This window comes from Protomyctophum bolini (genome assembly GCF_963924005.1).
Source record: "Protomyctophum bolini genome assembly, chromosome: 8".
Classification (NCBI taxonomy): Eukaryota; Metazoa; Chordata; class Actinopteri; order Myctophiformes; family Myctophidae; genus Protomyctophum; species Protomyctophum bolini.
In genome coordinates this window covers 22,666,324-22,693,408 of record NC_137869.1, presented here as the reverse complement: position 1 = coordinate 22,693,408, position 27,085 = coordinate 22,666,324, and the positions used below count along the sequence as shown (strand labels likewise).

Genomic DNA, 27,085 nt, shown 5'->3' with positions numbered 1-27,085 from the left:
TAAATAATTTAAATAATTTGCCTCCCAAAATAATTTGCCAAAATAATTTGCCTCCCAAAATAATTTGCCTCCCAAAATAATTTGCCAAAATAATTTGCCTCCCAAAATAATTTGCCAAAATAATTTGCCTCCCAAAATAATTTGCCTCCCAAAATAATTTGCCAAAATTATTTGCCTCCCAAAATAATTTGCCTCCCAAAATAATTTGCCTCCCAAAATAATTTGCCAAAATAATTTGCCTCCCAAAATAATTTGCCTCCCAAAATAATTTGCCAAAATAATTTGCCTCCCAAAATAATTTGCCAAAATAATTTGCCTCCCAAAATAATTTGCCAAAATAATTTGCCTTCCAAAATAATTTGCCTCCCAAAATAATTTGCCTGCCAAAATAATTTGCCAAAATAATTTGCCTCCCAAAATAATTTGCCAAAATAATTTGCCTCCCAAAATAATTTGCCTCCCAAAATAATTTGCCTCCCAAAATAATTTGCCAAAATAATTTGCCTCCTAAAATAATTTGCCAAAATAATTTGCCAAAATAATTTGCCAAAATAATTTGCCAAAATAATTTGCCTCCCAAAATAATTTGCCAAAATAATTTGCCAAAATAATTTGCCTCCCAAAATAATTTGCCTCCCAAAATAATTTGCCAAAATAATTTGCCTCCCAAAATAATTTGCCAAAATAATTTGCCTCCCAAAATAATTTTCCTCCCAAAATAATTTGCCAAAATAATTTGCCTCCCAAAATAATTTGCCTCCCAAAATAATTTGCCAAAATAATTTGCCTCCCAAAATAATTTGCCAAAATAATTTGCCTCCCAAAATAATTTGCCTCCCAAAATAATTTGCCTCCCAAAATAATTTGCCTCCCAAAATAATTTGCCTCCCAAAATAATAATAATCACCAATAATAATAACCAAAAGTGTCAAATAATGTTTTAGGAGCTGTTTCTCAATAACCAAAAGTGTAAAATAATGTTTTAGGATCTGTTTCTCAACAACCAAAGTGTCAAATAATGGTTAGAAGCTGTTTTTCAACAACCAAAAGTGTCAAATAATGTTTTAGGAGCTGTTTCTCACTAACCAAAAGTGTAAAATAATGTTTTAGGAGCTGTTTCTCAACAACCAAAGTGTCAAATAATGGTTAGAAGCTGTTTTTCAACAACCAAAAGTGTCAAATAATGTTTTAGGAGCTGTTTCTCAATAACCAAAAGTGTAAAATAATGTTTTAGGAGCTGTTTCTCAACAACCAAAGTGTCAAATAATGGTTAGAAGCTGTTTTTCAACAACCAAAAGTGTCAAATAATGTTTTAGGAGCTGTTTCTCAACAACCAAAAGTGTAAAATAATGTTTTAGGAGCTGTTTCTCAACAACCAAAGTGTCAAATAATGGTTAGAAGCTGTTTTTCAACAACCAAAAGTGTCAAATAATGTTTTAGGAGCTGTTTCTCAATAACCAAAAGTGTAAAATAATGTTTTAGGAGCTGTTTCTCAACAACCAAAGTGTCAAATAATGGTTAGAAGCTGTTTTTCAACAACCAAAAGTGTCAAATAATGTTTTAGGAGCTGTTTCTCACTAACCAAAAGTGTAAAATAATGTTTTAGGAGCTGTTTCTCAACAACCAAAGTGTCAAATAATGGTTAGAAGCTGTTTTTCAACAACCAAAAGTGTCAAATAATGTTTTAGGAGCTGTTTCTCAATAACCAAAAGTGTAAAATAATGTTTTAGGAGCTGTTTCTCAACAACCAAAGTGTCAAATAATGGTTAGAAGCTGTTTTTCAACAACCAAAAGTGTCAAATAATGTTTTAGGAGCTGTTTCTCAACAACCAAAAGTGTAAAATAATGTTTTAGGAGCTGTTTCTCAACAACCAAAGTGTCAAATAATGGTTAGAAGCTGTTTTTCAACAACCAAAAGTGTCAAATAATGTTTTAGGAGCTGTTTCTCAATAACCAAAAGTGTAAAATAATGTTTTAGGAGCTGTTTCTCAACAACCAAAGTGTCAAATAATGGTTAGAAGCTGTTTTTCAACAACCAAAAGTGTCAAATAATGTTTTAGGAGCTGTTTCTCAACAACCAAAAGTGTAAAATAATGTTTTAGGAGCTGTTTCTCAACAACCAAAGTGTCAAATAATGGTTAGAAGCTGTTTTTCAACAACCAAAAGTGTCAAATAATGTTTTAGGAGCTGTTTCTCAACAACCAAAAGTGTAAAATAATGTTTTAGGAGCTGTTTCTCAACAACCAAAGTGTCAAATAATGGTTAGAAGCTGTTTTTCAACAACCAAAAGTGTCAAATAATGTTTTAGGAGCTGTTTCTCAATAACCAAAAGTGTAAAATAATGTTTTAGGAGCTGTTTCTCAACAACCAAAGTGTCAAATAATGGTTAGAAGCTGTTTTTCAACAACCAAAAGTGTCAAATAATGTTTTAGGAGCTGTTTCTCAATAACCAAAAGTGTAAATAATTTAAATAATTTGCCTCCCAAAATAATTTGCCAAAATAATTTGCCTCCCAAAATAATTTGCCTCCCAAAATAATTTGCCTCCCAAAATAATTTGCCTCCCAAAATAATTTGCCAAAATAATTTGCCAAAATAATTTGCCTCCCAAAATAATTTGCCAAAATAATTTGCCTCCCAAAATTATTTGCCAAAATTATTTGCCTCCCAAAATAATTTGCCTCCCAAAATAATTTGCCTCCCAAAATAATTTGCCAAAATAATTTGCCTCCCAAAATAATTTGCCTCCCAAAATAATTTGCCTCCCAAAATAATTTGCCTCCCAAAATAATTTGCCAAAATAATTTGCCTCCTAAAATAATTTGCCAAAATAATTTGCCTCCCAAAATAATTTGCCAAAATAATTTGCCTCCCAAAATAATTTGCCTCCCAAAATAATTTGCCTCCCAAAATAATTTGCCAAAATAATTTGCCTCCCAAAATAATTTGCCAAAATAATTTGCCTCCCAAAATAATTTGCCAAAATAATTTGCCTCCCAAAATAATTTGCCAAAATAATTTGCCTCCCAAAATAATTTTCCTCCCAAAATAATTTGCCAAAATAATTTGCCTCCCAAAATAATTTGCCAAAATAATTTGCCTCCCATAATAATTTGCCTCCCAAAATAATTTGCCTCCCAAAATAATAATAATCACCAATAATAATAACCAAAAGTGTCAAATAATGTTTTAGGAGCTGTTTCTCAATAACCAAAAGTGTAAAATAATGTTTTAGGATCTGTTTCTCAACAACCAAAGTGTCAAATAATGGTTAGAAGCTGTTTTTCAACAACCAAAAGTGTCAAATAATGTTTTAGGAGCTGTTTCTCACTAACCAAAAGTGTAAAATAATGTTTTAGGAGCTGTTTCTCAACAACCAAAGTGTCAAATAATGGTTAGAAGCTGTTTTTCAACAACCAAAAGTGTCAAATAATGTTTTAGGAGCTGTTTCTCAATAACCAAAAGTGTAAAATAATGTTTTAGGAGCTGTTTCTCAACAACCAAAGTGTCAAATAATGGTTAGAAGCTGTTTTTCAACAACCAAAAGTGTCAAATAATGTTTTAGGAGCTGTTTCTCAACAACCAAAAGTGTAAAATAATGTTTTAGGAGCTGTTTCTCAACAACCAAAGTGTCAAATAATGGTTAGAAGCTGTTTTTCAACAACCAAAAGTGTCAAATAATGTTTTAGGAGCTGTTTCTCAATAACCAAAAGTGTAAAATAATGTTTTAGGAGCTGTTTCTCAACAACCAAAGTGTCAAATAATGGTTAGAAGCTGTTTTTCAACAACCAAAAGTGTCAAATAATGTTTTAGGAGCTGTTCCTCAATAACCAAAAGTGTAAATAATTTAAATAATTTGCCTCCCAAAATAATTTGCCAAAATAATTTGCCTCCCAAAATAATTTGCCTCCCAAAATAATTTGCCAAAATAATTTGCCTCCCAAAATAATTTGCCAAAATAATTTGCCTCCCAAAATAATTTGCCTCCCAAAATAATTTGCCAAAATTATTTGCCTCCCAAAATAATTTGCCTCCCAAAATAATTTGCCTCCCAAAATAATTTGCCAAAATAATTTGCCTCCCAAAATAATTTGCCTCCCAAAATAATTTGCCAAAATAATTTGCCTCCCAAAATAATTTGCCAAAATAATTTGCCTCCCAAAATAATTTGCCAAAATAATTTGCCTTCCAAAATAATTTGCCTCCCAAAATAATTTGCCTGCCAAAATAATTTGCCAAAATAATTTGCCTCCCAAAATAATTTGCCAAAATAATTTGCCTCCCAAAATAATTTGCCTCCCAAAATAATTTGCCAAAATAATTTGCCTCCTAAAATAATTTGCCAAAATAATTTGCCAAAATAATTTGCCTCCCAAAATAATTTGCCAAAATAATTTGCCTCCCAAAATAATTTGCCTCCCAAAATAATTTGCCTCCCAAAATAATTTGCCTCCCAAAATAATTTGCCAAAATAATTTGCCTCCCAAAATAATTTGCCAAAATAATTTGCCTCCCAAAATAATTTTCCTCCCAAAATAATTTGCCAAAATAATTTGCCTCCCAAAATAATTTGCCTCCCAAAATAATTTGCCAAAATAATTTGCCTCCCAAAATAATTTGCCAAAATAATTTGCCTCCCAAAATAATTTGCCTCCCAAAATAATTTGCCTCCCAAAATAATTTGCCTCCCAAAATAATTTGCCTCCCAAAATAATAATAATCACCAATAATAATAACCAAAAGTGTCAAATAATGTTTTAGGAGCTGTTTCTCAATAACCAAAAGTGTAAAATAATGTTTTAGGATCTGTTTCTCAACAACCAAAGTGTCAAATAATGGTTAGAAGCTGTTTTTCAACAACCAAAAGTGTCAAATAATGTTTTAGGAGCTGTTTCTCACTAACCAAAAGTGTAAAATAATGTTTTAGGAGCTGTTTCTCAACAACCAAAGTGTCAAATAATGGTTAGAAGCTGTTTTTCAACAACCAAAAGTGTCAAATAATGTTTTAGGAGCTGTTTCTCAATAACCAAAAGTGTAAAATAATGTTTTAGGAGCTGTTTCTCAACAACCAAAGTGTCAAATAATGGTTAGAAGCTGTTTTTCAACAACCAAAAGTGTCAAATAATGTTTTAGGAGCTGTTTCTCAACAACCAAAAGTGTAAAATAATGTTTTAGGAGCTGTTTCTCAACAACCAAAGTGTCAAATAATGGTTAGAAGCTGTTTTTCAACAACCAAAAGTGTCAAATAATGTTTTAGGAGCTGTTTCTCAATAACCAAAAGTGTAAAATAATGTTTTAGGAGCTGTTTCTCAACAACCAAAGTGTCAAATAATGGTTAGAAGCTGTTTTTCAACAACCAAAAGTGTCAAATAATGTTTTAGGAGCTGTTTCTCACTAACCAAAAGTGTAAAATAATGTTTTAGGAGCTGTTTCTCAACAACCAAAGTGTCAAATAATGGTTAGAAGCTGTTTTTCAACAACCAAAAGTGTCAAATAATGTTTTAGGAGCTGTTTCTCAATAACCAAAAGTGTAAAATAATGTTTTAGGAGCTGTTTCTCAACAACCAAAGTGTCAAATAATGGTTAGAAGCTGTTTTTCAACAACCAAAAGTGTCAAATAATGTTTTAGGAGCTGTTTCTCAACAACCAAAAGTGTAAAATAATGTTTTAGGAGCTGTTTCTCAACAACCAAAGTGTCAAATAATGGTTAGAAGCTGTTTTTCAACAACCAAAAGTGTCAAATAATGTTTTAGGAGCTGTTTCTCAATAACCAAAAGTGTAAAATAATGTTTTAGGAGCTGTTTCTCAACAACCAAAGTGTCAAATAATGGTTAGAAGCTGTTTTTCAACAACCAAAAGTGTCAAATAATGTTTTAGGAGCTGTTTCTCACTAACCAAAAGTGTAAAATAATGTTTTAGGAGCTGTTTCTCAACAACCAAAGTGTCAAATAATGGTTAGAAGCTGTTTTTCAACAACCAAAAGTGTCAAATAATGTTTTAGGAGCTGTTTGTCAATAACCAAAAGTGTAAAATAATGTTTTAGGAGCTGTTTCTCAACAACCAAAGTGTCAAATAATGGTTAGAAGCTGTTTTTCAACAACCAAAAGTGTCAAATAATGTTTTAGGAGCTGTTTCTCAATAACCAAAAGTGTAAAATAATGTTTTAGGAGCTGTTTCTCAACAACCAAAGTGTCAAATAATGGTTAGAAGCTGTTTTTCAACAACCAAAAGTGTCAAATAATGTTTTAGGAGCTGTTTCTCAATAACCAAAAGTGTAAAATAATGTTTTAGGAGCTGTTTCTCAACAACCAAAGTGTCAAATAATGGTTAGAAGCTGTTTTTCAACAACCAAAAGTGTCAAATAATGTTTTAGGAGCTGTTTCTCAATAACCAAAAGTGTAAAATAATGTTTTAGGAGCTGTTTCTCAACAACCAAAGTGTCAAATAATGGTTAGAAGCTGTTTTTCAACAACCAAAAGTGTCAAATAATGTTTTAGGAGCTGTTTCTCACTAACCAAAAGTGTCAAATAATGTTTTAGGAGCTGTTTCTCAACAACCAAAAGTGTCAAATAATGTTTTAGGAGCTGTTTCTCAACAACCAAAAGTGTCAAATAATGTTTTAGGAGCTGTTTCTCAACAACCAAAGTGTCAAATAATGGTTAGAAGCTGTTTTTCAACAACCAAAAGTGTAAAATAATGTTTTAGGAGCTGTTTCTCAACAACCAAATGTGTCAAATAATGTTTTAGGAGCTGTTTCTCAACAACCAAAGTGTCAAATAATGGTTAGAAGCTGTTTTTCAACAACCAAAAGTGTCAAATAATGTTTTAGGAGCTGTTTCTCAACAACCAAAAGTGTCAAATAATGTTTTAGGAGCTGTTTCTCAACAACCAAAAGTGTAAAATAATGTTTTAGGAGCTGTTTCTCCAAAACCAAAGTGTCAAATAATGGTTAGAAGCTGTTTTTTAACAACCAAAAGTGTCAAATAATGTTTTAGGAGCTGTTTCTCAACAACCAAAGTGTCAAATAATGGTTAGAAGCTGTTTTTCAACAACCAAAAGTGTAAAATAATGTTTTAGGAGCTGTTCTCAACAACCAAAAGTGTCAAATAATGTTTTAGGAGCTGTTTCTCAACAACCAAAGTGTCAAATAATGGTTAGAAGCTGTTTCTCAACAACCAAAAGTGTCAAATAATGTTTTAGGAGCTGTTTCTCAACAACCAAAAGTGTCAAATAGTGGTTAGAAGCTGTTTTTCAACAACCAAAAGTGTCAAATAATGGTTAGAAGCTGTTTTTCAACAACCAAAAGTGTCAAATAATGTTTTAGGAGCTGTTTCTCAACAACCAAAAGTGTCAAATAATGTTTTAGGAGCTGTTTCTCAACAACCAAAGTGTCAAATAATGGTTAGAAGCTGTTTCTCAACAACCAAAAGTGTCAAATAATGTTTTAGGAGCTGTTTCTCAACAACCAAAAGTGTCAAATAGTGGTTAGAAGCTGTTTTTCAACAACCAAAAGTGTCAAATAATGGTTAGAAGCTGTTTTTCAACAACCAAAAGTGTCAAATAATGTTTTAGGAGCTGTTTCTCAACAACCAAAAGTGTCAAATAATGTTTTAGGAGCTGTTTCTCAACAACCAAAGTGTCAAATAATGGTTAGAAGCTGTTTCTCAACAACCAAAAGTGTCAAATAATGTTTTAGGAGCTGTTTCTCAACAACCAAAAGTGTCAAATAATGTTTTAGGAGCTGTTTCTCAACAACCAAAGTGTCAAATAATGGTTAGAAGCTGTTTTTCAACAACCAAAAGTGTCAAATAATGTTTTAGGAGCTGTTTCTCACTAACCAAAAGTGTAAAATAATGTTTTAGGAGCTGTTTCTCAACAACCAAAGTGTCAAATAATGGTTAGAAGCTGTTTTTCAACAACCAAAAGTGTCAAATAATGTTTTAGGAGCTGTTTCTCAATAACCAAAAGTGTAAAATAATGTTTTAGGAGCTGTTTCTCAACAACCAAAGTGTCAAATAATGGTTAGAAGCTGTTTTTCAACAACCAAAAGTGTCAAATAATGTTTTAGGAGCTGTTTCTCAACAACCAAAAGTGTAAAATAATGTTTTAGGAGCTGTTTCTCAACAACCAAAGTGTCAAATAATGGTTAGAAGCTGTTTTTCAACAACCAAAAGTGTCAAATAATGTTTTAGGAGCTGTTTCTCAATAACCAAAAGTGTAAAATAATGTTTTAGGAGCTGTTTCTCAACAACCAAAGTGTCAAATAATGGTTAGAAGCTGTTTTTCAACAACCAAAAGTGTCAAATAATGTTTTAGGAGCTGTTTCTCACTAACCAAAAGTGTAAAATAATGTTTTAGGAGCTGTTTCTCAACAACCAAAGTGTCAAATAATGGTTAGAAGCTGTTTTTCAACAACCAAAAGTGTCAAATAATGTTTTAGGAGCTGTTTGTCAATAACCAAAAGTGTAAAATAATGTTTTAGGAGCTGTTTCTCAACAACCAAAGTGTCAAATAATGGTTAGAAGCTGTTTTTCAACAACCAAAAGTGTCAAATAATGTTTTAGGAGCTGTTTCTCAATAACCAAAAGTGTAAAATAATGTTTTAGGAGCTGTTTCTCAACAACCAAAGTGTCAAATAATGGTTAGAAGCTGTTTTTCAACAACCAAAAGTGTCAAATAATGTTTTAGGAGCTGTTTCTCAATAACCAAAAGTGTAAAATAATGTTTTAGGAGCTGTTTCTCAACAACCAAAGTGTCAAATAATGGTTAGAAGCTGTTTTTCAACAACCAAAAGTGTCAAATAATGTTTTAGGAGCTGTTTCTCACTAACCAAAAGTGTAAAATAATGTTTTAGGAGCTGTTTCTCAACAACCAAAGTGTCAAATAATGGTTAGAAGCTGTTTTTCAACAACCAAAAGTGTCAAATAATGTTTTAGGAGCTGTTTCTCAATAACCAAAAGTGTAAAATAATGTTTTAGGAGCTGTTTCTCAACAACCAAAGTGTCAAATAATGGTTAGAAGCTGTTTTTCAACAACCAAAAGTGTCAAATAATGTTTTAGGAGCTGTTTCTCAATAACCAAAAGTGTAAATAATTTAAATAATTTGCCTCCCGAAATAATTTGCCTCCCAAAATAATTTGCCTCCCAAAATAATTTGCCTCCCAAAATAATTTGCCAAAATAATTTGCCTCCCAAAATAATTTGCCTCCCAAAATTATTTGCCAAAATAATTTGCCTCCCAAAATAATTTGCCTCCCAAAATAATTTGCCTCCCAAAATAATTTGCCAAAATAATTTGCCTCCCAAAATAATTTGCCTCCCAAAATAATTTGCCTCCCAAAATAATTTGCCAAAATAATTTGCCAAAATAATTTGCCTCCCAAAATAATTTGCCTCCCAAAATAATTTGCCAAAATAATTTGCCTCCCAAAATAATTTGCCAAAATAATTTGCCTCCCAAAATAATTTGCCAAAATAATTTGCCTTCCAAAATAATTTGCCTCCCAAAATCATTTGCCTGCCAAAATAATTTGCCTCCCAAAATAATTTGCCAAAATAATTTGCCTCCCAAAATAATTTGCCTCCCAAAATAATTTGCCTCCCAAAATAATTTGCCTCCCAAAATAATTTGCCTCCTAAAATAATTTGCCAAAATAATTTGCCTCCCAAAATAATTTGCCTCCCAAAATAATTTGCCAAAATAATTTGCCTCCCAAAATAATTTGCCTCCCAAAATAATTTGCCAAAATAATTTGCCTCCCAAAATAATTTGCCTCCCAAAATAATTTGCCAAAATAATTTGCCTCCCAAAATAATTTGCCAAAATAATTTGCCTCCCAAAATAATTTGCCAAAATAATTTGCCTTCCAAAATAATTTGCCTCCCAAAATCATTTGCCTGCCAAAATAATTTGCCTCCCAAAATAATTTGCCAAAATAATTTGCCTCCCAAAATAATTTGCCTCCCAAAATAATTTGCCTCCCAAAATAATTTGCCTCCCAAAATAATTTGCCTCCTAAAATAATTTGCCAAAATAATTTGCCTCCCAAAATAATTTGCCAAAATAATTTGCCTCCCAAAATAATTTGCCTCCCAAAATAATTTGCCAAAATAATTTGCCTCCCAAAATAATTTGCCAAAATAATTTGCCTCCCAAAATAATTTGCCAAAATAATTTGCCTCCCAAAATAATTTTCCTCCCAAAATAATTTGCCAAAATAATTTGCCTCCCAAAATAATTTGCCTCCCAAAATAATTTGCCAAAATAATTTGCCTCCCAAAATAATTTGCCAAAATAATTTGCCTCCCAAAATAATTTGCCTCCCAAAATAATTTGCCTCCCAAAATAATTTGCCAAAATAATTTGCCTCCCAAAATAATTTGCCTCCCAAAATAATTTGCCTCCCAAAATAATTTGCCTCCCAAAATAATAATAATCACCAATAATAATAACCAAAAGTGTCAAATAATGTTTTAGGAGCTGTTTCTCAATAACCAAAAGTGTAAAATAATGTTTTAGGATCTGTTTCTCAACAACCAAAGTGTCAAATAATGGTTAGAAGCTGTTTTTCAACAACCAAAAGTGTCAAATAATGTTTTAGGAGCTGTTTCTCAATAACCAAAAGTGTAAAATAATGTTTTAGGAGCTGTTTCTCAACAACCAAAGTGTCAAATAATGGTTAGAAGCTGTTTTTCAACAACCAAAAGTGTCAAATAATGTTTTAGGAGCTGTTTCTCAACAACCAAAAGTGTAAAATAATGTTTTAGGAGCTGTTTCTCAACAACCAAAGTGTCAAATAATGGTTAGAAGCTGTTTTTCAACAACCAAAAGTGTCAAATAATGTTTTAGGAGCTGTTTCTCAACAACCAAAAGTGTAAAATAATGTTTTAGGAGCTGTTTCTCAACAACCAAAGTGTCAAATAATGGTTAGAAGCTGTTTTTCAACAACCAAAAGTGTCAAATAATGTTTTAGGAGCTGTTTCTCAATAACCAAAAGTGTAAAATAATGTTTTAGGAGCTGTTTCTCAACAACCAAAGTGTCAAATAATGGTTAGAAGCTGTTTTTCAACAACCAAAAGTGTCAAATAATGTTTTAGGAGCTGTTTCTCAATAACCAAAAGTGTAAATAATTTAAATAATTTGCCTCCCAAAATAATTTGCCAAAATAATTTGCCTCCCAAAATAATTTGCCTCCCAAAATAATTTGCCTCCCAAAATAATTTGCCAAAATAATTTGCCTCCCAAAATAATTTGCCAAAATAATTTGCCTCCCAAAATAATTTGCCAAAATAATTTGCCTCCCAAAATTATTTGCCAAAATAATTTGCCTCCCAAAATAATTTGCCTCCCAAAATAATTTGCCTCCCAAATAATTTGCCTCCCAAAATAATTTGCCTCCCAAAATAATTTGCCTCCCAAAATAATTTGCCTCCCAAAATAATTTGCCTCCCAAAATAATTTGCCTCCCAAAATAATTTGCCTCCCAAAATAATTTGCCTCCCAAAATAATTTGCCTCCCAAAATAATTTGCCAAAATAATTTGCCTCCTAAAATAATTTGCCAAAATAATTTGCCAAAATAATTTGCCTCCCAAAATAATTTGCCTCCCAAAATAATTTGCCAAAATAATTTGCCAAAATAATTTGCCTCCCAAAATAATTTGCCTCCCAAAATAATTTGCCAAAATAATTTGCCTCCCAAAATAATTTGCCTCCCAAAATAATTTGCCAAAATAATTTGCCTCCCAAAATAATTTGCCTCCCAAAATAATTTGCCTCCCAAAATAATTTGCCAAAATAATTTGCCTCCCAAAATAATTTGCCTCCCAAAATAATTTGCCAAAATAATTTGCCTCCCAAAATAATTTGCCAAAATAATTTGCCTCCCAAAATAATTTGCCAAAATAATTTGCCTTCCAAAATAATTTGCCTCCCAAAATCATTTGCCTGCCAAAATAATTTGCCTCCCAAAATAATTTGCCAAAATAATTTGCCTCCCAAAATAATTTGCCTCCCAAAATAATTTGCCTCCCAAAATAATTTGCCTCCCAAAATAATTTGCCTCCTAAAATAATTTGCCAAAATAATTTGCCTCCCAAAATAATTTGCCAAAATAATTTGCCTCCCAAAATAATTTGCCTCCCAAAATAATTTGCCAAAATAATTTGCCTCCCAAAATAATTTGCCAAAATAATTTGCCTCCCAAAATAATTTGCCAAAATAATTTGCCTCCCAAAATAATTTTCCTCCCAAAATAATTTGCCAAAATAATTTGCCTCCCAAAATAATTTGCCTCCCAAAATAATTTGCCTCCCAAAATAATTTGCCTCCCAAAATAATAATAATCACCAATAATAATAACCAAAAGTGTCAAATAATGTTTTAGGAGCTGTTTCTCAATAACCAAAAGTGTAAAATAATGTTTTAGGATCTGTTTCTCAACAACCAAAGTGTCAAATAATGGTTAGAAGCTGTTTTTCAACAACCAAAAGTGTCAAATAATGTTTTAGGAGCTGTTTCTCAATAACCAAAAGTGTAAAATAATGTTTTAGGAGCTGTTTCTCAACAACCAAAGTGTCAAATAATGGTTAGAAGCTGTTTTTCAACAACCAAAAGTGTCAAATAATGTTTTAGGAGCTGTTTCTCAACAACCAAAAGTGTAAAATAATGTTTTAGGAGCTGTTTCTCAACAACCAAAGTGTCAAATAATGGTTAGAAGCTGTTTTTCAACAACCAAAAGTGTCAAATAATGTTTTAGGAGCTGTTTCTCAACAACCAAAAGTGTAAAATAATGTTTTAGGAGCTGTTTCTCAACAACCAAAGTGTCAAATAATGGTTAGAAGCTGTTTTTCAACAACCAAAAGTGTCAAATAATGTTTTAGGAGCTGTTTCTCAATAACCAAAAGTGTAAAATAATGTTTTAGGAGCTGTTTCTCAACAACCAAAGTGTCAAATAATGGTTAGAAGCTGTTTTTCAACAACCAAAAGTGTCAAATAATGTTTTAGGAGCTGTTTCTCAATAACCAAAAGTGTAAATAATTTAAATAATTTGCCTCCCAAAATAATTTGCCAAAATAATTTGCCTCCCAAAATAATTTGCCTCCCAAAATAATTTGCCTCCCAAAATAATTTGCCAAAATAATTTGCCTCCCAAAATAATTTGCCAAAATAATTTGCCTCCCAAAATAATTTGCCAAAATAATTTGCCTCCCAAAATTATTTGCCAAAATAATTTGCCTCCCAAAATAATTTGCCTCCCAAAATAATTTGCCTCCCAAATAATTTGCCTCCCAAAATAATTTGCCTCCCAAAATAATTTGCCTCCCAAAATAATTTGCCTCCCAAAATAATTTGCCTCCCAAAATAATTTGCCTCCCAAAATAATTTGCCTCCCAAAATAATTTGCCTCCCAAAATAATTTGCCTCCCAAAATAATTTGCCAAAATAATTTGCCTCCTAAAATAATTTGCCAAAATAATTTGCCAAAATAATTTGCCTCCCAAAATAATTTGCCTCCCAAAATAATTTGCCAAAATAATTTGCCAAAATAATTTGCCTCCCAAAATAATTTGCCTCCCAAAATAATTTGCCAAAATAATTTGCCTCCCAAAATAATTTGCCTCCCAAAATAATTTGCCAAAATAATTTGCCTCCCAAAATAATTTGCCTCCCAAAATAATTTGCCTCCCAAAATAATTTGCCAAAATAATTTGCCTCCCAAAATAATTTGCCTCCCAAAATAATTTGCCAAAATAATTTGCCTCCCAAAATAATTTGCCAAAATAATTTGCCTCCCAAAATAATTTGCCAAAATAATTTGCCTTCCAAAATAATTTGCCTCCCAAAATCATTTGCCTGCCAAAATAATTTGCCTCCCAAAATAATTTGCCAAAATAATTTGCCTCCCAAAATAATTTGCCTCCCAAAATAATTTGCCTCCCAAAATAATTTGCCTCCTAAAATAATTTGCCAAAATAATTTGCCTCCCAAAATAATTTGCCAAAATAATTTGCCTCCCAAAATAATTTGCCTCCCAAAATAATTTGCCAAAATAATTTGCCTCCCAAAATAATTTGCCAAAATAATTTGCCTCCCAAAATAATTTGCCAAAATAATTTGCCTCCCAAAATAATTTTCCTCCCAAAATAATTTGCCAAAATAATTTGCCTCCCAAAATAATTTGCCAAAATAATTTGCCTCCCAAAATAATTTGCCAAAATAATTTGCCTCCCAAAATAATTTGCCTCCCAAAATAATTTGCCTCCCAAAATAATTTGCCAAAATAATTTGCCTCCCAAAATAATTTGCCTCCCAAAATAATTTGCCTCCCAAAATAATTTGCCTCCCAAAATAATTTGCCTCCCAAAATAATAATAATCACCAATAATAATAACCAAAAGTGTCAAATAATGTTTTAGGAGCTGTTTCTCAATAACCAAAAGTGTAAAATAATGTTTTAGGATCTGTTTCTCAACAACCAAAGTGTCAAATAATGGTTAGAAGCTGTTTTTCAACAACCAAAAGTGTCAAATAATGTTTTAGGAGCTGTTTCTCAATAACCAAAAGTGTAAAATAATGTTTTAGGAGCTGTTTCTCAACAACCAAAGTGTCAAATAATGGTTAGAAGCTGTTTTTCAACAACCAAAAGTGTCAAATAATGTTTTAGGAGCTGTTTCTCAACAACCAAAAGTGTAAAATAATGTTTTAGGAGCTGTTTCTCAACAACCAAAGTGTCAAATAATGGTTAGAAGCTGTTTTTCAACAACCAAAAGTGTCAAATAATGTTTTAGGAGCTGTTTCTCAACAACCAAAAGTGTAAAATAATGTTTTAGGAGCTGTTTCTCAACAACCAAAGTGTCAAATAATGGTTAGAAGCTGTTTTTCAACAACCAAAAGTGTCAAATAATGTTTTAGGAGCTGTTTCTCAATAACCAAAAGTGTAAAATAATGTTTTAGGAGCTGTTTCTCAACAACCAAAGTGTCAAATAATGGTTAGAAGCTGTTTTTCAACAACCAAAAGTGTCAAATAATGTTTTAGGAGCTGTTTCTCAATAACCAAAAGTGTAAATAATTTAAATAATTTGCCTCCCAAAATAATTTGCCAAAATAATTTGCCTCCCAAAATAATTTGCCTCCCAAAATAATTTGCCTCCCAAAATAATTTGCCAAAATAATTTGCCTCCCAAAATAATTTGCCAAAATAATTTGCCTCCCAAAATAATTTGCCAAAATAATTTGCCTCCCAAAATTATTTGCCAAAATAATTTGCCTCCCAAAATAATTTGCCTCCCAAAATAATTTGCCTCCCAAAATAATTTGCCTCCCAAAATAATTTGCCTCCCAAAATAATTTGCCTCCCAAAATAATTTGCCTCCCAAAATAATTTGCCAAAATAATTTGCCTCCTAAAATAATTTGCCAAAATAATTTGCCAAAATAATTTGCCTCCCAAAATAATTTGCCAAAATAATTTGCCAAAATAATTTGCCTCCCAAAATAATTTGCCAAAATAATTTGCCTCCCAAAATAATTTGCCTCCCAAAATAATTTGCCAAAATAATTTGCCTCCCAAAATAATTTGCCAAAATAATTTGCCTCCCAAAATAATTTGCCAAAATAATTTGCCTCCCAAAATAATTTTCCTCCCAAAATAATTTGCCAAAATAATTTGCCTCCCAAAATAATTTGCCTCCCAAAATAATTTGCCAAAATAATTTGCCTCCCAAAATAATTTGCCTCCCAAAATAATTTGCCTCCCAAAATAATAATAATCACCAATAATAATAACCAAAAGTGTCAAATAATGTTTTAGGAGCTGTTTCTCAATAACCAAAAGTGTAAAATAATGTTTTAGGATCTGTTTCTCAACAACCAAAGTGTCAAATAATGGTTAGAAGCTGTTTTTCAACAACCAAAAGTGTCAAATAATGTTTTAGGAGCTGTTTCTCACTAACCAAAAGTGTAAAATAATGTTTTAGGAGCTGTTTCTCAACAACCAAAGTGTCAAATAATGGTTAGAAGCTGTTTTTCAACAACCAAAAGTGTCAAATAATGTTTTAGGAGCTGTTTCTCAATAACCAAAAGTGTAAAATAATGTTTTAGGAGCTGTTTCTCAACAACCAAAGTGTCAAATAATGGTTAGAAGCTGTTTTTCAACAACCAAAAGTGTCAAATAATGTTTTAGGAGCTGTTTCTCAATAACCAAAAGTGTAAATAATTTAAATAATTTGCCTCCCAAAATAATTTGCCAAAATAATTTGCCTCCCAAAATAATTTGCCTCCCAAAATAATTTGCCTCCCAAAATAATTTGCCAAAATAATTTGCCTCCCAAAATAATTTGCCAAAATAATTTGCCTCCCAAAATAATTTGCCAAAATAATTTGCCTCCCAAAATTATTTGCCAAAATAATTTGCCTCCCAAAATAATTTGCCTCCCAAAATAATTTGCCTCCCAAAATAATTTGCCTCCCAAAATAATTTGCCTCCCAAAATAATTTGCCTCCCAAAATAATTTGCCTCCCAAAATAATTTGCCAAAATAATTTGCCTCCTAAAATAATTTGCCAAAATAATTTGCCAAAATAATTTGCCTCCCAAAATAATTTGCCAAAATAATTTGCCAAAATAATTTGCCTCCCAAAATAATTTGCCAAAATAATTTGCCTCCCAAAATAATTTGCCTCCCAAAATAATTTGCCAAAATAATTTGCCTCCCAAAATAATTTGCCAAAATAATTTGCCTCCCAAAATAATTTGCCAAAATAATTTGCCTCCCAAAATAATTTTCCTCCCAAAATAATTTGCCAAAATAATTTGCCTCCCAAAATAATTTGCCTCCCAAAATAATTTGCCAAAATAATTTGCCTCCCAAAATAATTTGCCTCCCAAAATAATTTGCCTCCCAAAATAATAATAATCACCAATAATAATAACCAAAAGTGTCAAATAATGTTTTAGGAGCTGTTTCTCAATAACCAAAAGTGTAAAATAATGTTTTAGGATCTGTTTCTCAACAACCAAAGTGTCAAATAATGGTTAGAAGCTGTTTTTCAACAACCAAAAGTGTCAAATAATGTTTTAGGAGCTGTTTCTCACTAACCAAAAGTGTAAAATAATGTTTTAGGAGCTGTTTCTCAACAACCAAAGTGTCAAATAATGGTTAGAAGCTGTTTTTCAACAACCAAAAGTGTCAAATAATGTTTTAGGAGCTGTTTCTCAATAACCAAAAGTGTAAAATAATGTTTTAGGAGCTGTTTCTCAACAACCAAAGTGTCAAATAATGGTTAGAAGCTGTTTTTCAACAACCAAAAGTGTCAAATAATGTTTTAGGAGCTGTTTCTCAACAACCAAAAGTGTAAAATAATGTTTTAGGAGCTGTTTCTCAACAACCAAAGTGTCAAATAATGGTTAGAAGCTGTTTTTCAACAACCAAAAGTGTCAAATAATGTTTTAGGAGCTGTTTCTCAATAACCAAAAGTGTAAAATAATGTTTTAGGAGCTGTTTCTCAACAACCAAAGTGTCAAATAATGGTTAGAAGCTGTTTTTCAACAACCAAAAGTGTCAAATAATGTTTTAGGAGCTGTTCCTCAATAACCAAAAGTGTAAATAAATTAAATAATTTGCCTCCCAAAATAATTTGCCAAAATAATTTGCCTCCCAAAATAATTTGCCTCCCAAAATAATTTGCCAAAATAATTTGCCTCCCAAAATAATTTGCCAAAATAATTTGCCTCCCAAAATAATTTGCCTCCCAAAATAATTTGCCAAAATTATTTGCCTCCCAAAATAATTTGCCTCCCAAAATAATTTGCCTCCCAAAATAATTTGCCAAAATAATTTGCCTCCCAAAATAATTTGCCTCCCAAAATAATTTGCCAAAATAATTTGCCTCCCAAAATAATTTGCCAAAATAATTTGCCTCCCAAAATAATTTGCCAAAATAATTTGCCTTCCAAAATAATTTGCCTCCCAAAATCATTTGCCTGCCAAAATAATTTGCCTCCCAAAATAATTTGCCAAAATAATTTGCCTCCCAAAATAATTTGCCTCCCAAAATAATTTGCCTCCCAAAATAATTTGCCTCCTAAAATAATTTGCCAAAATAATTTGCCTCCCAAAATAATTTGCCAAAATAATTTGCCTCCCAAAATAATTTGCCTCCCAAAATAATTTGCCAAAATAATTTGCCTCCCAAAATAATTTGCCAAAATAATTTGCCTCCCAAAATAATTTGCCAAAATAATTTGCCTCCCAAAATAATTTTCCTCCCAAAATAATTTGCCAAAATAATTTGCCTCCCAAAATAATTTGCCTCCCAAAATAATTTGCCAAAATAATTTGCCTCCCAAAATAATTTGCCAAAATAATTTGCCTCCCAAAATAATTTGCCTCCCAAAATAATTTGCCTCCCAAAATAATTTGCCAAAATAATTTGCCTCCCAAAATAATTTGCCTCCCAAAATAATTTGCCTCCCAAAATAATAATAATCACCAATAATAATAACCAAAAGTGTCAAATAATGTTTTAGGAGCTGTTTCTCAATAACCAAAAGTGTAAAATAATGTTTTAGGATCTGTTTCTCAACAACCAAAGTGTCAAATAATGGTTAGAAGCTGTTTTTCAACAACCAAAAGTGTCAAATAATGTTTTAGGAGCTGTTTCTCAATAACCAAAAGTGTAAAATAATGTTTTAGGAGCTGTTTCTCAACAACCAAAGTGTCAAATAATGGTTAGAAGCTGTTTTTCAACAACCAAAAGTGTCAAATAATGTTTTAGGAGCTGTTTCTCAATAACCAAAAGTGTAAAATAATGTTTTAGGAGCTGTTTCTCAACAACCACAGTGTCAAATAATGGTTAGAAGCTGTTTTTCAACAACCAAAAGTGTCAAATAATGTTTTAGGAGCTGTTTCTCAACAACCAAAAGTGTAAAATAATGTTTTAGGAGCTGTTTCTCAACAACCAAAGTGTCAAATAATGGTTAGAAGCTGTTTTTCAACAACCAAAAGTGTCAAATAATGTTTTAGGAGCTGTTTCTCAATAACCAAAAGTGTAAAATAATGTTTTAGGAGCTGTTTCTCAACAACCAAAGTGTCAAATAATGGTTAGAAGCTGTTTTTCAACAACCAAAAGTGTCAAATAATGTTTTAGGAGCTGTTTCTCAATAACCAAAAGTGTAAATAATTTAAATAATTTGCCTCCCAAAATAATTTGCCAAAATAATTTGCCTCCCAAAATAATTTGCCTCCCAAAATAATTTGCCTCCCAAAATAATTTGCCAAAATAATTTGCCTCCCAAAATAATTTGCCAAAATAATTTGCCTCCCAAAATAATTTGCCAAAATAATTTGCCTCCCAAAATTATTTGCCAAAATTATTTGCCTCCCAAAATAATTTGCCTCCCAAAATAATTTGCCTCCCAAAATAATTTGCCTCCTAAAATAATTTGCCAAAATAATTTGCCAAAATAATTTGCCTCCCAAAATAATTTGCCTCCCAAAATAATTTGCCTCCCAAAATAATTTGCCTCCCAAAATAATTTGCCAAAATAATTTGCCTCCCAAAATAATTTGCCTCCCAAAATAATTTGCCAAAATAATTTGCCTCCCAAAATAATTTGCCAAAATAATTTGCCTCCCAAAATAATTTGCCAAAATAATTTGCCTCCCAAAATAATTTTCCTCCCAAAATAATTTGCCAAAATAATTTGCCTCCCAAAATAATTTGCCTCCCAAAATAATTTGCCAAAATAATTTGCCTCCCAAAATAATTTGCCTCCCAAAATAATTTGCCTCCCAAAATAATAATAATCACCAATAATAATAACCAAAAGTGTCAAATAATGTTTTAGGAGCTGTTTCTCAATAACCAAAAGTGTAAAATAATGTTTTAGGATCTGTTTCTCAACAACCAAAGTGTCAAATAATGGTTAGAAGCTGTTTTTCAACAACCAAAAGTGTCAAATAATGTTTTAGGAGCTGTTTCTCACTAACCAAAAGTGTAAAATAATGTTTTAGGAGCTGTTTCTCAACAACCAAAGTGTCAAATAATGGTTAGAAGCTGTTTTTCAACAACCAAAAGTGTCAAATAATGTTTTAGGAGCTGTTTCTCAATAACCAAAAGTGTAAAATAATGTTTTAGGAGCTGTTTCTCAACAACCAAAGTGTCAAATAATGGTTAGAAGCTGTTTTTCAACAACCAAAAGTGTCAAATAATGTTTTAGGAGCTGTTTCTCAACAACCAAAAGTGTAAAATAATGTTTTAGGAGCTGTTTCTCAACAACCAAAGTGTCAAATAATGGTTAGAAGCTGTTTTTCAACAACCAAAAGTGTCAAATAATGTTTTAGGAGCTGTTTCTCAATAACCAAAAGTGTAAAATAATGTTTTAGGAGCTGTTTCTCAACAACCAAAGTGTCAAATAATGGTTAGAAGCTGTTTTTCAACAACCAAAAGTGTCAAATAATGTTTTAGGAGCTGTTCCTCAATAACCAAAAGTGTAAATAATTTAAATAATTTGCCTCCCAAAATAATTTGCCAAAATAATTTGCCTCACAAAATAATTTGCCTCCCAAAATAATTTGCCTCCCAAAATAATTTGCCAAAATAATTTGCCTCCCAAAATAATTTGCCTCCCAAAATAATTTGCCAAAATTATTTGCCTCCCAAAATAATTTGCCTCCCAAAATAATTTTGCCTCCCAAAATAATTTGCCAAAATAATTTGCCTCCCAAAATAATTTGCCTCCCAAAATAATTTGCCAAAATAATTTGCCTCCCAAAATAATTTGCCAAAATAATTTGCCTCCCAAAATAATTTGCCAAAATAATTTGCCTTCCAAAATAATTTGCCTCCCAAAATAATTTGCCTGCCAAAATAATTTGCCAAAATAATTTGCCTCCCAAAATAATTTGCCAAAATAATTTGCCTCCCAAAATAATTTGCCTCCCAAAATAATTTGCCTCCCAAAATAATTTGCCAAAATAATTTGCCTCCTAAAATAATTTGCCAAAATAATTTGCCAAAATAATTTGCCTCCCAAAATAATTTGCCAAAATAATTTGCCAAAATAATTTGCCTCCCAAAATAATTTGCCTCCCAAAATAATTTGCCTCCCAAAATAATTTGCCAAAATAATTTGCCTCCCAAAATAATTTGCCAAAATAATTTGCCTCCCAAAATAATTTTCCTCCCAAAATAATTTGCCAAAATAATTTGCCTCCCAAAATAATTTGCCTCCCAAAATAATTTGCCAAAATAATTTGCCTCCCAAAATAATTTGCCAAAATAATTTGCCTCCCAAAATAATTTGCCTCCCAAAATAATTTGCCTCCCAAAATAATTTGCCTCCCAAAATAATTTGCCTCCCAAAATAATTTGCCTCCCAAAATAATAATAATCACCAATAATAATAACCAAAAGTGTCAAATAATGTTTTAGGAGCTGTTTCTCAATAACCAAAAGTGTAAAATAATGTTTTAGGATCTGTTTCTCAACAACCAAAGTGTCAAATAATGGTTAGAAGCTGTTTTTCAACAACCAAAAGTGTCAAATAATGTTTTAGGAGCTGTTTCTCACTAACCAAAAGTGTAAAATAATGTTTTAGGAGCTGTTTCTCAACAACCAAAGTGTCAAATAATGGTTAGAAGCTGTTTTTCAACAACCAAAAGTGTCAAATAATGTTTTAGGAGCTGTTTCTCAATAACCAAAAGTGTAAAATAATGTTTTAGGAGCTGTTTCTCAACAACCAAAGTGTCAAATAATGGTTAGAAGCTGTTTTTCAACAACCAAAAGTGTCAAATAATGTTTTAGGAGCTGTTTCTCAACAACCAAAAGTGTAAAATAATGTTTTAGGAGCTGTTTCTCAACAACCAAAGTGTCAAATAATGGTTAGAAGCTGTTTTTCAACAACCAAAAGTGTCAAATAATGTTTTAGGAGCTGTTTCTCAATAACCAAAAGTGTAAAATAATGTTTTAGGAGCTGTTTCTCAACAACCAAAGTGTCAAATAATGGTTAGAAGCTGTTTTTCAACAACCAAAAGTGTCAAATAATGTTTTAGGAGCTGTTTCTCACTAACCAAAAGTGTAAAATAATGTTTTAGGAGCTGTTTCTCAACAACCAAAGTGTCAAATAATGGTTAGAAGCTGTTTTTCAACAACCAAAAGTGTCAAATAATGTTTTAGGAGCTGTTTCTCAATAACCAAAAGTGTAAAATAATGTTTTAGGAGCTGTTTCTCAACAACCAAAGTGTCAAATAATGGTTAGAAGCTGTTTTTCAACAACCAAAAGTGTCAAATAATGTTTTAGGAGCTGTTTCTCAACAACCAAAAGTGTAAAATAATGTTTTAGGAGCTGTTTCTCAACAACCAAAGTGTCAAATAATGGTTAGAAGCTGTTTTTCAACAACCAAAAGTGTCAAATAATGTTTTAGGAGCTGTTTCTCAATAACCAAAAGTGTAAAATAATGTTTTAGGAGCTGTTTCTCAACAACCAAAGTGTCAAATAATGGTTAGAAGCTGTTTTTCAACAACCAAAAGTGTCAAATAATGTTTTAGGAGCTGTTTCTCACTAACCAAAAGTGTAAAATAATGTTTTAGGAGCTGTTTCTCAACAACCAAAGTGTCAAATAATGGTTAGAAGCTGTTTTTCAACAACCAAAAGTGTCAAATAATGTTTTAGGAGCTGTTTGTCAATAACCAAAAGTGTAAAATAATGTTTTAGGAGCTGTTTCTCAACAACCAAAGTGTCAAATAATGGTTAGAAGCTGTTTTTCAACAACCAAAAGTGTCAAATAATGTTTTAGGAGCTGTTTCTCAATAACCAAAAGTGTAAAATAATGTTTTAGGAGCTGTTTCTCAACAACCAAAGTGTCAAATAATGGTTAGAAGCTGTTTTTCAACAACCAAAAGTGTCAAATAATGTTTTAGGAGCTGTTTCTCAATAACCAAAAGTGTAAAATAATGTTTTAGGAGCTGTTTCTCAACAACCAAAGTGTCAAATAATGGTTAGAAGCTGTTTTTCAACAACCAAAAGTGTCAAATAATGTTTTAGGAGCTGTTTCTCAATAACCAAAAGTGTAAAATAATGTTTTAGGAGCTGTTTCTCAACAACCAAAGTGTCAAATAATGGTTAGAAGCTGTTTTTCAACAACCAAAAGTGTCAAATAATGTTTTAGGAGCTGTTTCTCACTAACCAAAAGTGTCAAATAATGTTTTAGGAGCTGTTTCTCAACAACCAAAAGTGTCAAATAATGTTTTAGGAGCTGTTTCTCAACAACCAAAAGTGTCAAATAATGTTTTAGGAGCTGTTTCTCAACAACCAAAGTGTCAAATAATGGTTAGAAGCTGTTTTTCAACAACCAAAAGTGTAAAATAATGTTTTAGGAGCTGTTTCTCAACAACCAAATGTGTCAAATAATGTTTTAGGAGCTGTTTCTCAACAACCAAAGTGTCAAATAATGGTTAGAAGCTGTTTTTCAACAACCAAAAGTGTCAAATAATGTTTTAGGAGCTGTTTCTCAACAACCAAAAGTGTCAAATAATGTTTTAGGAGCTGTTTCTCAACAACCAAAAGTGTAAAATAATGTTTTAGGAGCTGTTTCTCAAAAACCAAAGTGTCAAATAATGGTTAGAAGCTGTTTTTTAACAACCAAAAGTGTCAAATAATGTTTTAGGAGCTGTTTCTCAACAACCAAAGTGTCAAATAATGGTTAGAAGCTGTTTTTCAACAACCAAAAGTGTAAAATAATGTTTTAGGAGCTGTTTCTCAACAACCAAAAGTGTCAAATAATGTTTTAGGAGCTGTTTCTCAACAACCAAAGTGTCAAATAATGGTTAGAAGCTGTTTCTCAACAACCAAAAGTGTCAAATAATGTTTTAGGAGCTGTTTCTCAACAACCAAAAGTGTCAAATAGTGGTTAGAAGCTGTTTTTCAACAACCAAAAGTGTCAAATAATGGTTAGAAGCTGTTTTTCAACAACCAAAAGTGTCAAATAATGTTTTAGGAGCTGTTTCTCAACAACCAAAAGTGTCAAATAATGTTTTAGGAGCTGTTTCTCAACAACCAAAGTGTCAAATAATGGTTAGAAGCTGTTTCTCAACAACCAAAAGTGTCAAATAATGTTTTAGGAGCTGTTTCTCAACAACCAAAAGTGTCAAATAGTGGTTAGAAGCTGTTTTTCAACAACCAAAAGTGTCAAATAATGGTTAGAAGCTGTTTTTCAACAACCAAAAGTGTCAAATAATGTTTTAGGAGCTGTTTCTCAACAACCAAAAGTGTCAAATAATGTTTTAGGAGCTGTTTCTCAACAACCAAAGTGTCAAATAATGGTTAGAAGCTGTTTCTCAACAACCAAAAGTGTCAAATAATGTTTTAGGAGCTGTTTCTCAACAACCAAAAGTGTCAAATAATGTTTTAGGAGCTGTTTCTCAACAACCAAAAGTGTCAAATAATGGTTTAGGAGCTTTTTCTCAACAACCAAAAGTGTCAAATAATGATTAGAAGCTGTTTTTCAACAGCCAAAAGTGGCATATCAGATGTTGATTTAGCGATGTAATATCTCAAGTTTCATAGACTTGATTTGAGGATGATGCAGTGTATCGAGTCATTGTGTACAGTGACATATATCTTGTATTCTGTAGCCCTTCCCATAACATTCAAGCAAGAAGTGGAAATGTTGGTGGCGAAGGAGGGCAACAGAGGAGAGTTCTGCTGTGAGCTCTCCAAGCCTGGAGCCCCAGTGGACTGGAGAAGAGGCAGAGTCGTCCTCAAACCTGGAGACAAATATGAGATGAAGCAGGAGGGCCGTCTCACTAAACTTGTCATCAACAGCGTAGAGGAAAGCGATGCTGGGAAATACACCTGTAAGACCAAAGACTGCCAGTCAACTGCAGAGCTCACTGTCCAGGGTAAGATAAAAGTAGAACTTGCCCCACCTAAATATATCTTGTTACACCTTGGATGGTTGCTGATGGCTAAGGATTATGTCACTTGGTTTAATTCTCTGCATGGAATCCAGCACATCAAACATCACCTATCCACGTCTAGTTACAGTATGTGACTTTGATCTGAACCTTGATTGTGACCTTAGCTTGAGCTCTGACTTTTTGGACACAAAAGTTAATTATCTCTTCCTGACAGCCTAGTGTTTAGAATGTCATTAAAACTCTGGCCAGCCGGGGCGCCTGATGGAGGGGAAAGGAACTGGTTGGAATAACGTGTTCCTTTCACGCGCTACGTCCAACCAGGGAAACTCCCCCCTGTCAGGTGTAAAGGAGCAACTTGGACACTCAAGCATGAAGGAAGCATGAGTTAAGTCCGTTGCTCTCCCCAGGTTGGCGGAGGGTGTGTAGAGCCCAGGATCACAGTAGATGATTGACACAGGGGTGAAAAATGGGTTACAAAATCGTGGGATAAAAAAAAAAAAGAAAAAAAGAATGTCATTAAAATCCACTAATTCTCAGACACACACACACACACACACACACACACACACACACAAGCCCCACTGATTTCCCTTTCTCCAGTCCATTTAAAATTTGGAACCCCAGCCAAATATACTGTCATACTAAGTCAATCGCTGAATTCTCCACTCACTTCCGTGCGGCCATTCTCTTCTCAGCTCCACCCATAACATTCAAGGTGAAGTTGAGGAACCAGAAGGTGGAGGAAGACAACAGTGTGACTATGAGCTGTGAGCTGTCTAAACCCGGTCTGACTGTGGAGTGGAGGAAAGGAGAGGAGGTGCTGAAGAACGGCCTGAAATACCTGATCAAAAAGAGAGACGCCGTCATGGAACTGGCCATCAAGAAAGCCCTGGTGGAGGACAGCGGAGTCTACAGCTGTGTCTTTAATGATATACAGACTACGGCCAGCATCACTGTCACACGTAAGGGGGCGGGCTCTGTGGGTCTAGGCCTTGTGTGCTGGAATTGGTCATTTTGATGCCATTGACTGACAATCAAAAACCACAGGAGCCGGGCCCTATTTTGGCCATTGCCTTACCTTATCCCTAAACGTATCCCTAAACTTCAAATAGCCGATCTACAAGCTCACAACGTGTCGGCTAGTAGGACAAAGAAATGGCAAAAAAGTTTAGGGATAAGGGTGATGAAAATATGTAACCATGAAAATCACTGAAATAGGAGTTAGGAGGTATAAACACCAGAGATACAGGATAGGTTTCCACAGTGTTGATTAAAGCTACTATCTGTAAGTTTTATGTCTGAGAGGTAATTGCAGCAGTTTCCATACTGTAAAGATGGTGCCGCATATAGTGTCCAATCCAGCGCACTGTCTAATTCAAATAACCGTATTGACATTGGCCCGGTTTTCCAAAGGACACATGGTGTAAGAGGTATGGTGTTGCACATGCTCAGATGCCCTCTAGGCCGCACACAGAAGCCTGTGAACATAGACATTTCGTGCATAGATGTGCCACACAATGGTAGACCTCAGGCCTGAGGCCTGGTATGGTAGGCCTCAGGTCTAGTATGGTAGGCCCCAGGCCTCAGGCCTGAGGCCTGGTATGGAAGGCCTCAGGTCTACCATTCTGAAATTGAATTTAATAATATTGCTGGACAGCTGACAGTAGGCTCTCTTACAGACTTACACCATGTGTCCTTTGGGAAACCAATGTCAATCTGTAGTTGTCCTACCTGACGCAAGAGTCCAACTCCGGTAAAGTCCCAGATATGAGATTGTTTACCTGTGATCCACAGCCATTCCGTGCACCTTCAAGATGGGTCTGAAGAACCAGGAGGGCAGAGAAGGAGGCATCGTGAACCTGCGCTGTGAGCTGTCCAAGGCTGGGGTCCCGGTGCAGTGGTGGAGGGGAGAGGACCAGATCTACCATGGAGGGAGATACAACATGAAGCTGGACGGGAAGATAGCCGACCTGCACATCAGGAATGTCCAGCCAGAGGATGTAGGGCAGTACAGCTGTGTCTTCGGAGACCAGACGACGACAGCTGAAGTGTGTGTGAGAGGTGCGTTCAGTAGTGTTGAGGATTTATCAATGTGTCTTGTTCTTTACACTATATTTCCAAAATGAAATGTCCAATGTGCAGAAATGACATTCCGGAAATGTTTTTA

At 32.9% G+C, this 27,085-nt stretch overlaps 1 protein-coding gene across 1 annotated transcript in view; it reads left to right on the top strand.

Moving 5' to 3' along the window:
* The window catches only part of obscna (obscurin, cytoskeletal calmodulin and titin-interacting RhoGEF a), a 152,108-nt gene that overhangs the window by 92,648 nt on the left and 32,375 nt on the right, over window positions 1-27,085 (top strand). Inside the window, exons 25-27 of the mRNA XM_080770756.1 lie at window positions 24,634-24,900; window positions 25,614-25,880; window positions 26,713-26,979. Of these exons, the coding sequence (XP_080626882.1) occupies window positions 24,634-24,900; window positions 25,614-25,880; window positions 26,713-26,979 (801 nt within the window). The remainder of the gene's footprint in view (window positions 1-24,633; window positions 24,901-25,613; window positions 25,881-26,712; window positions 26,980-27,085) is intronic.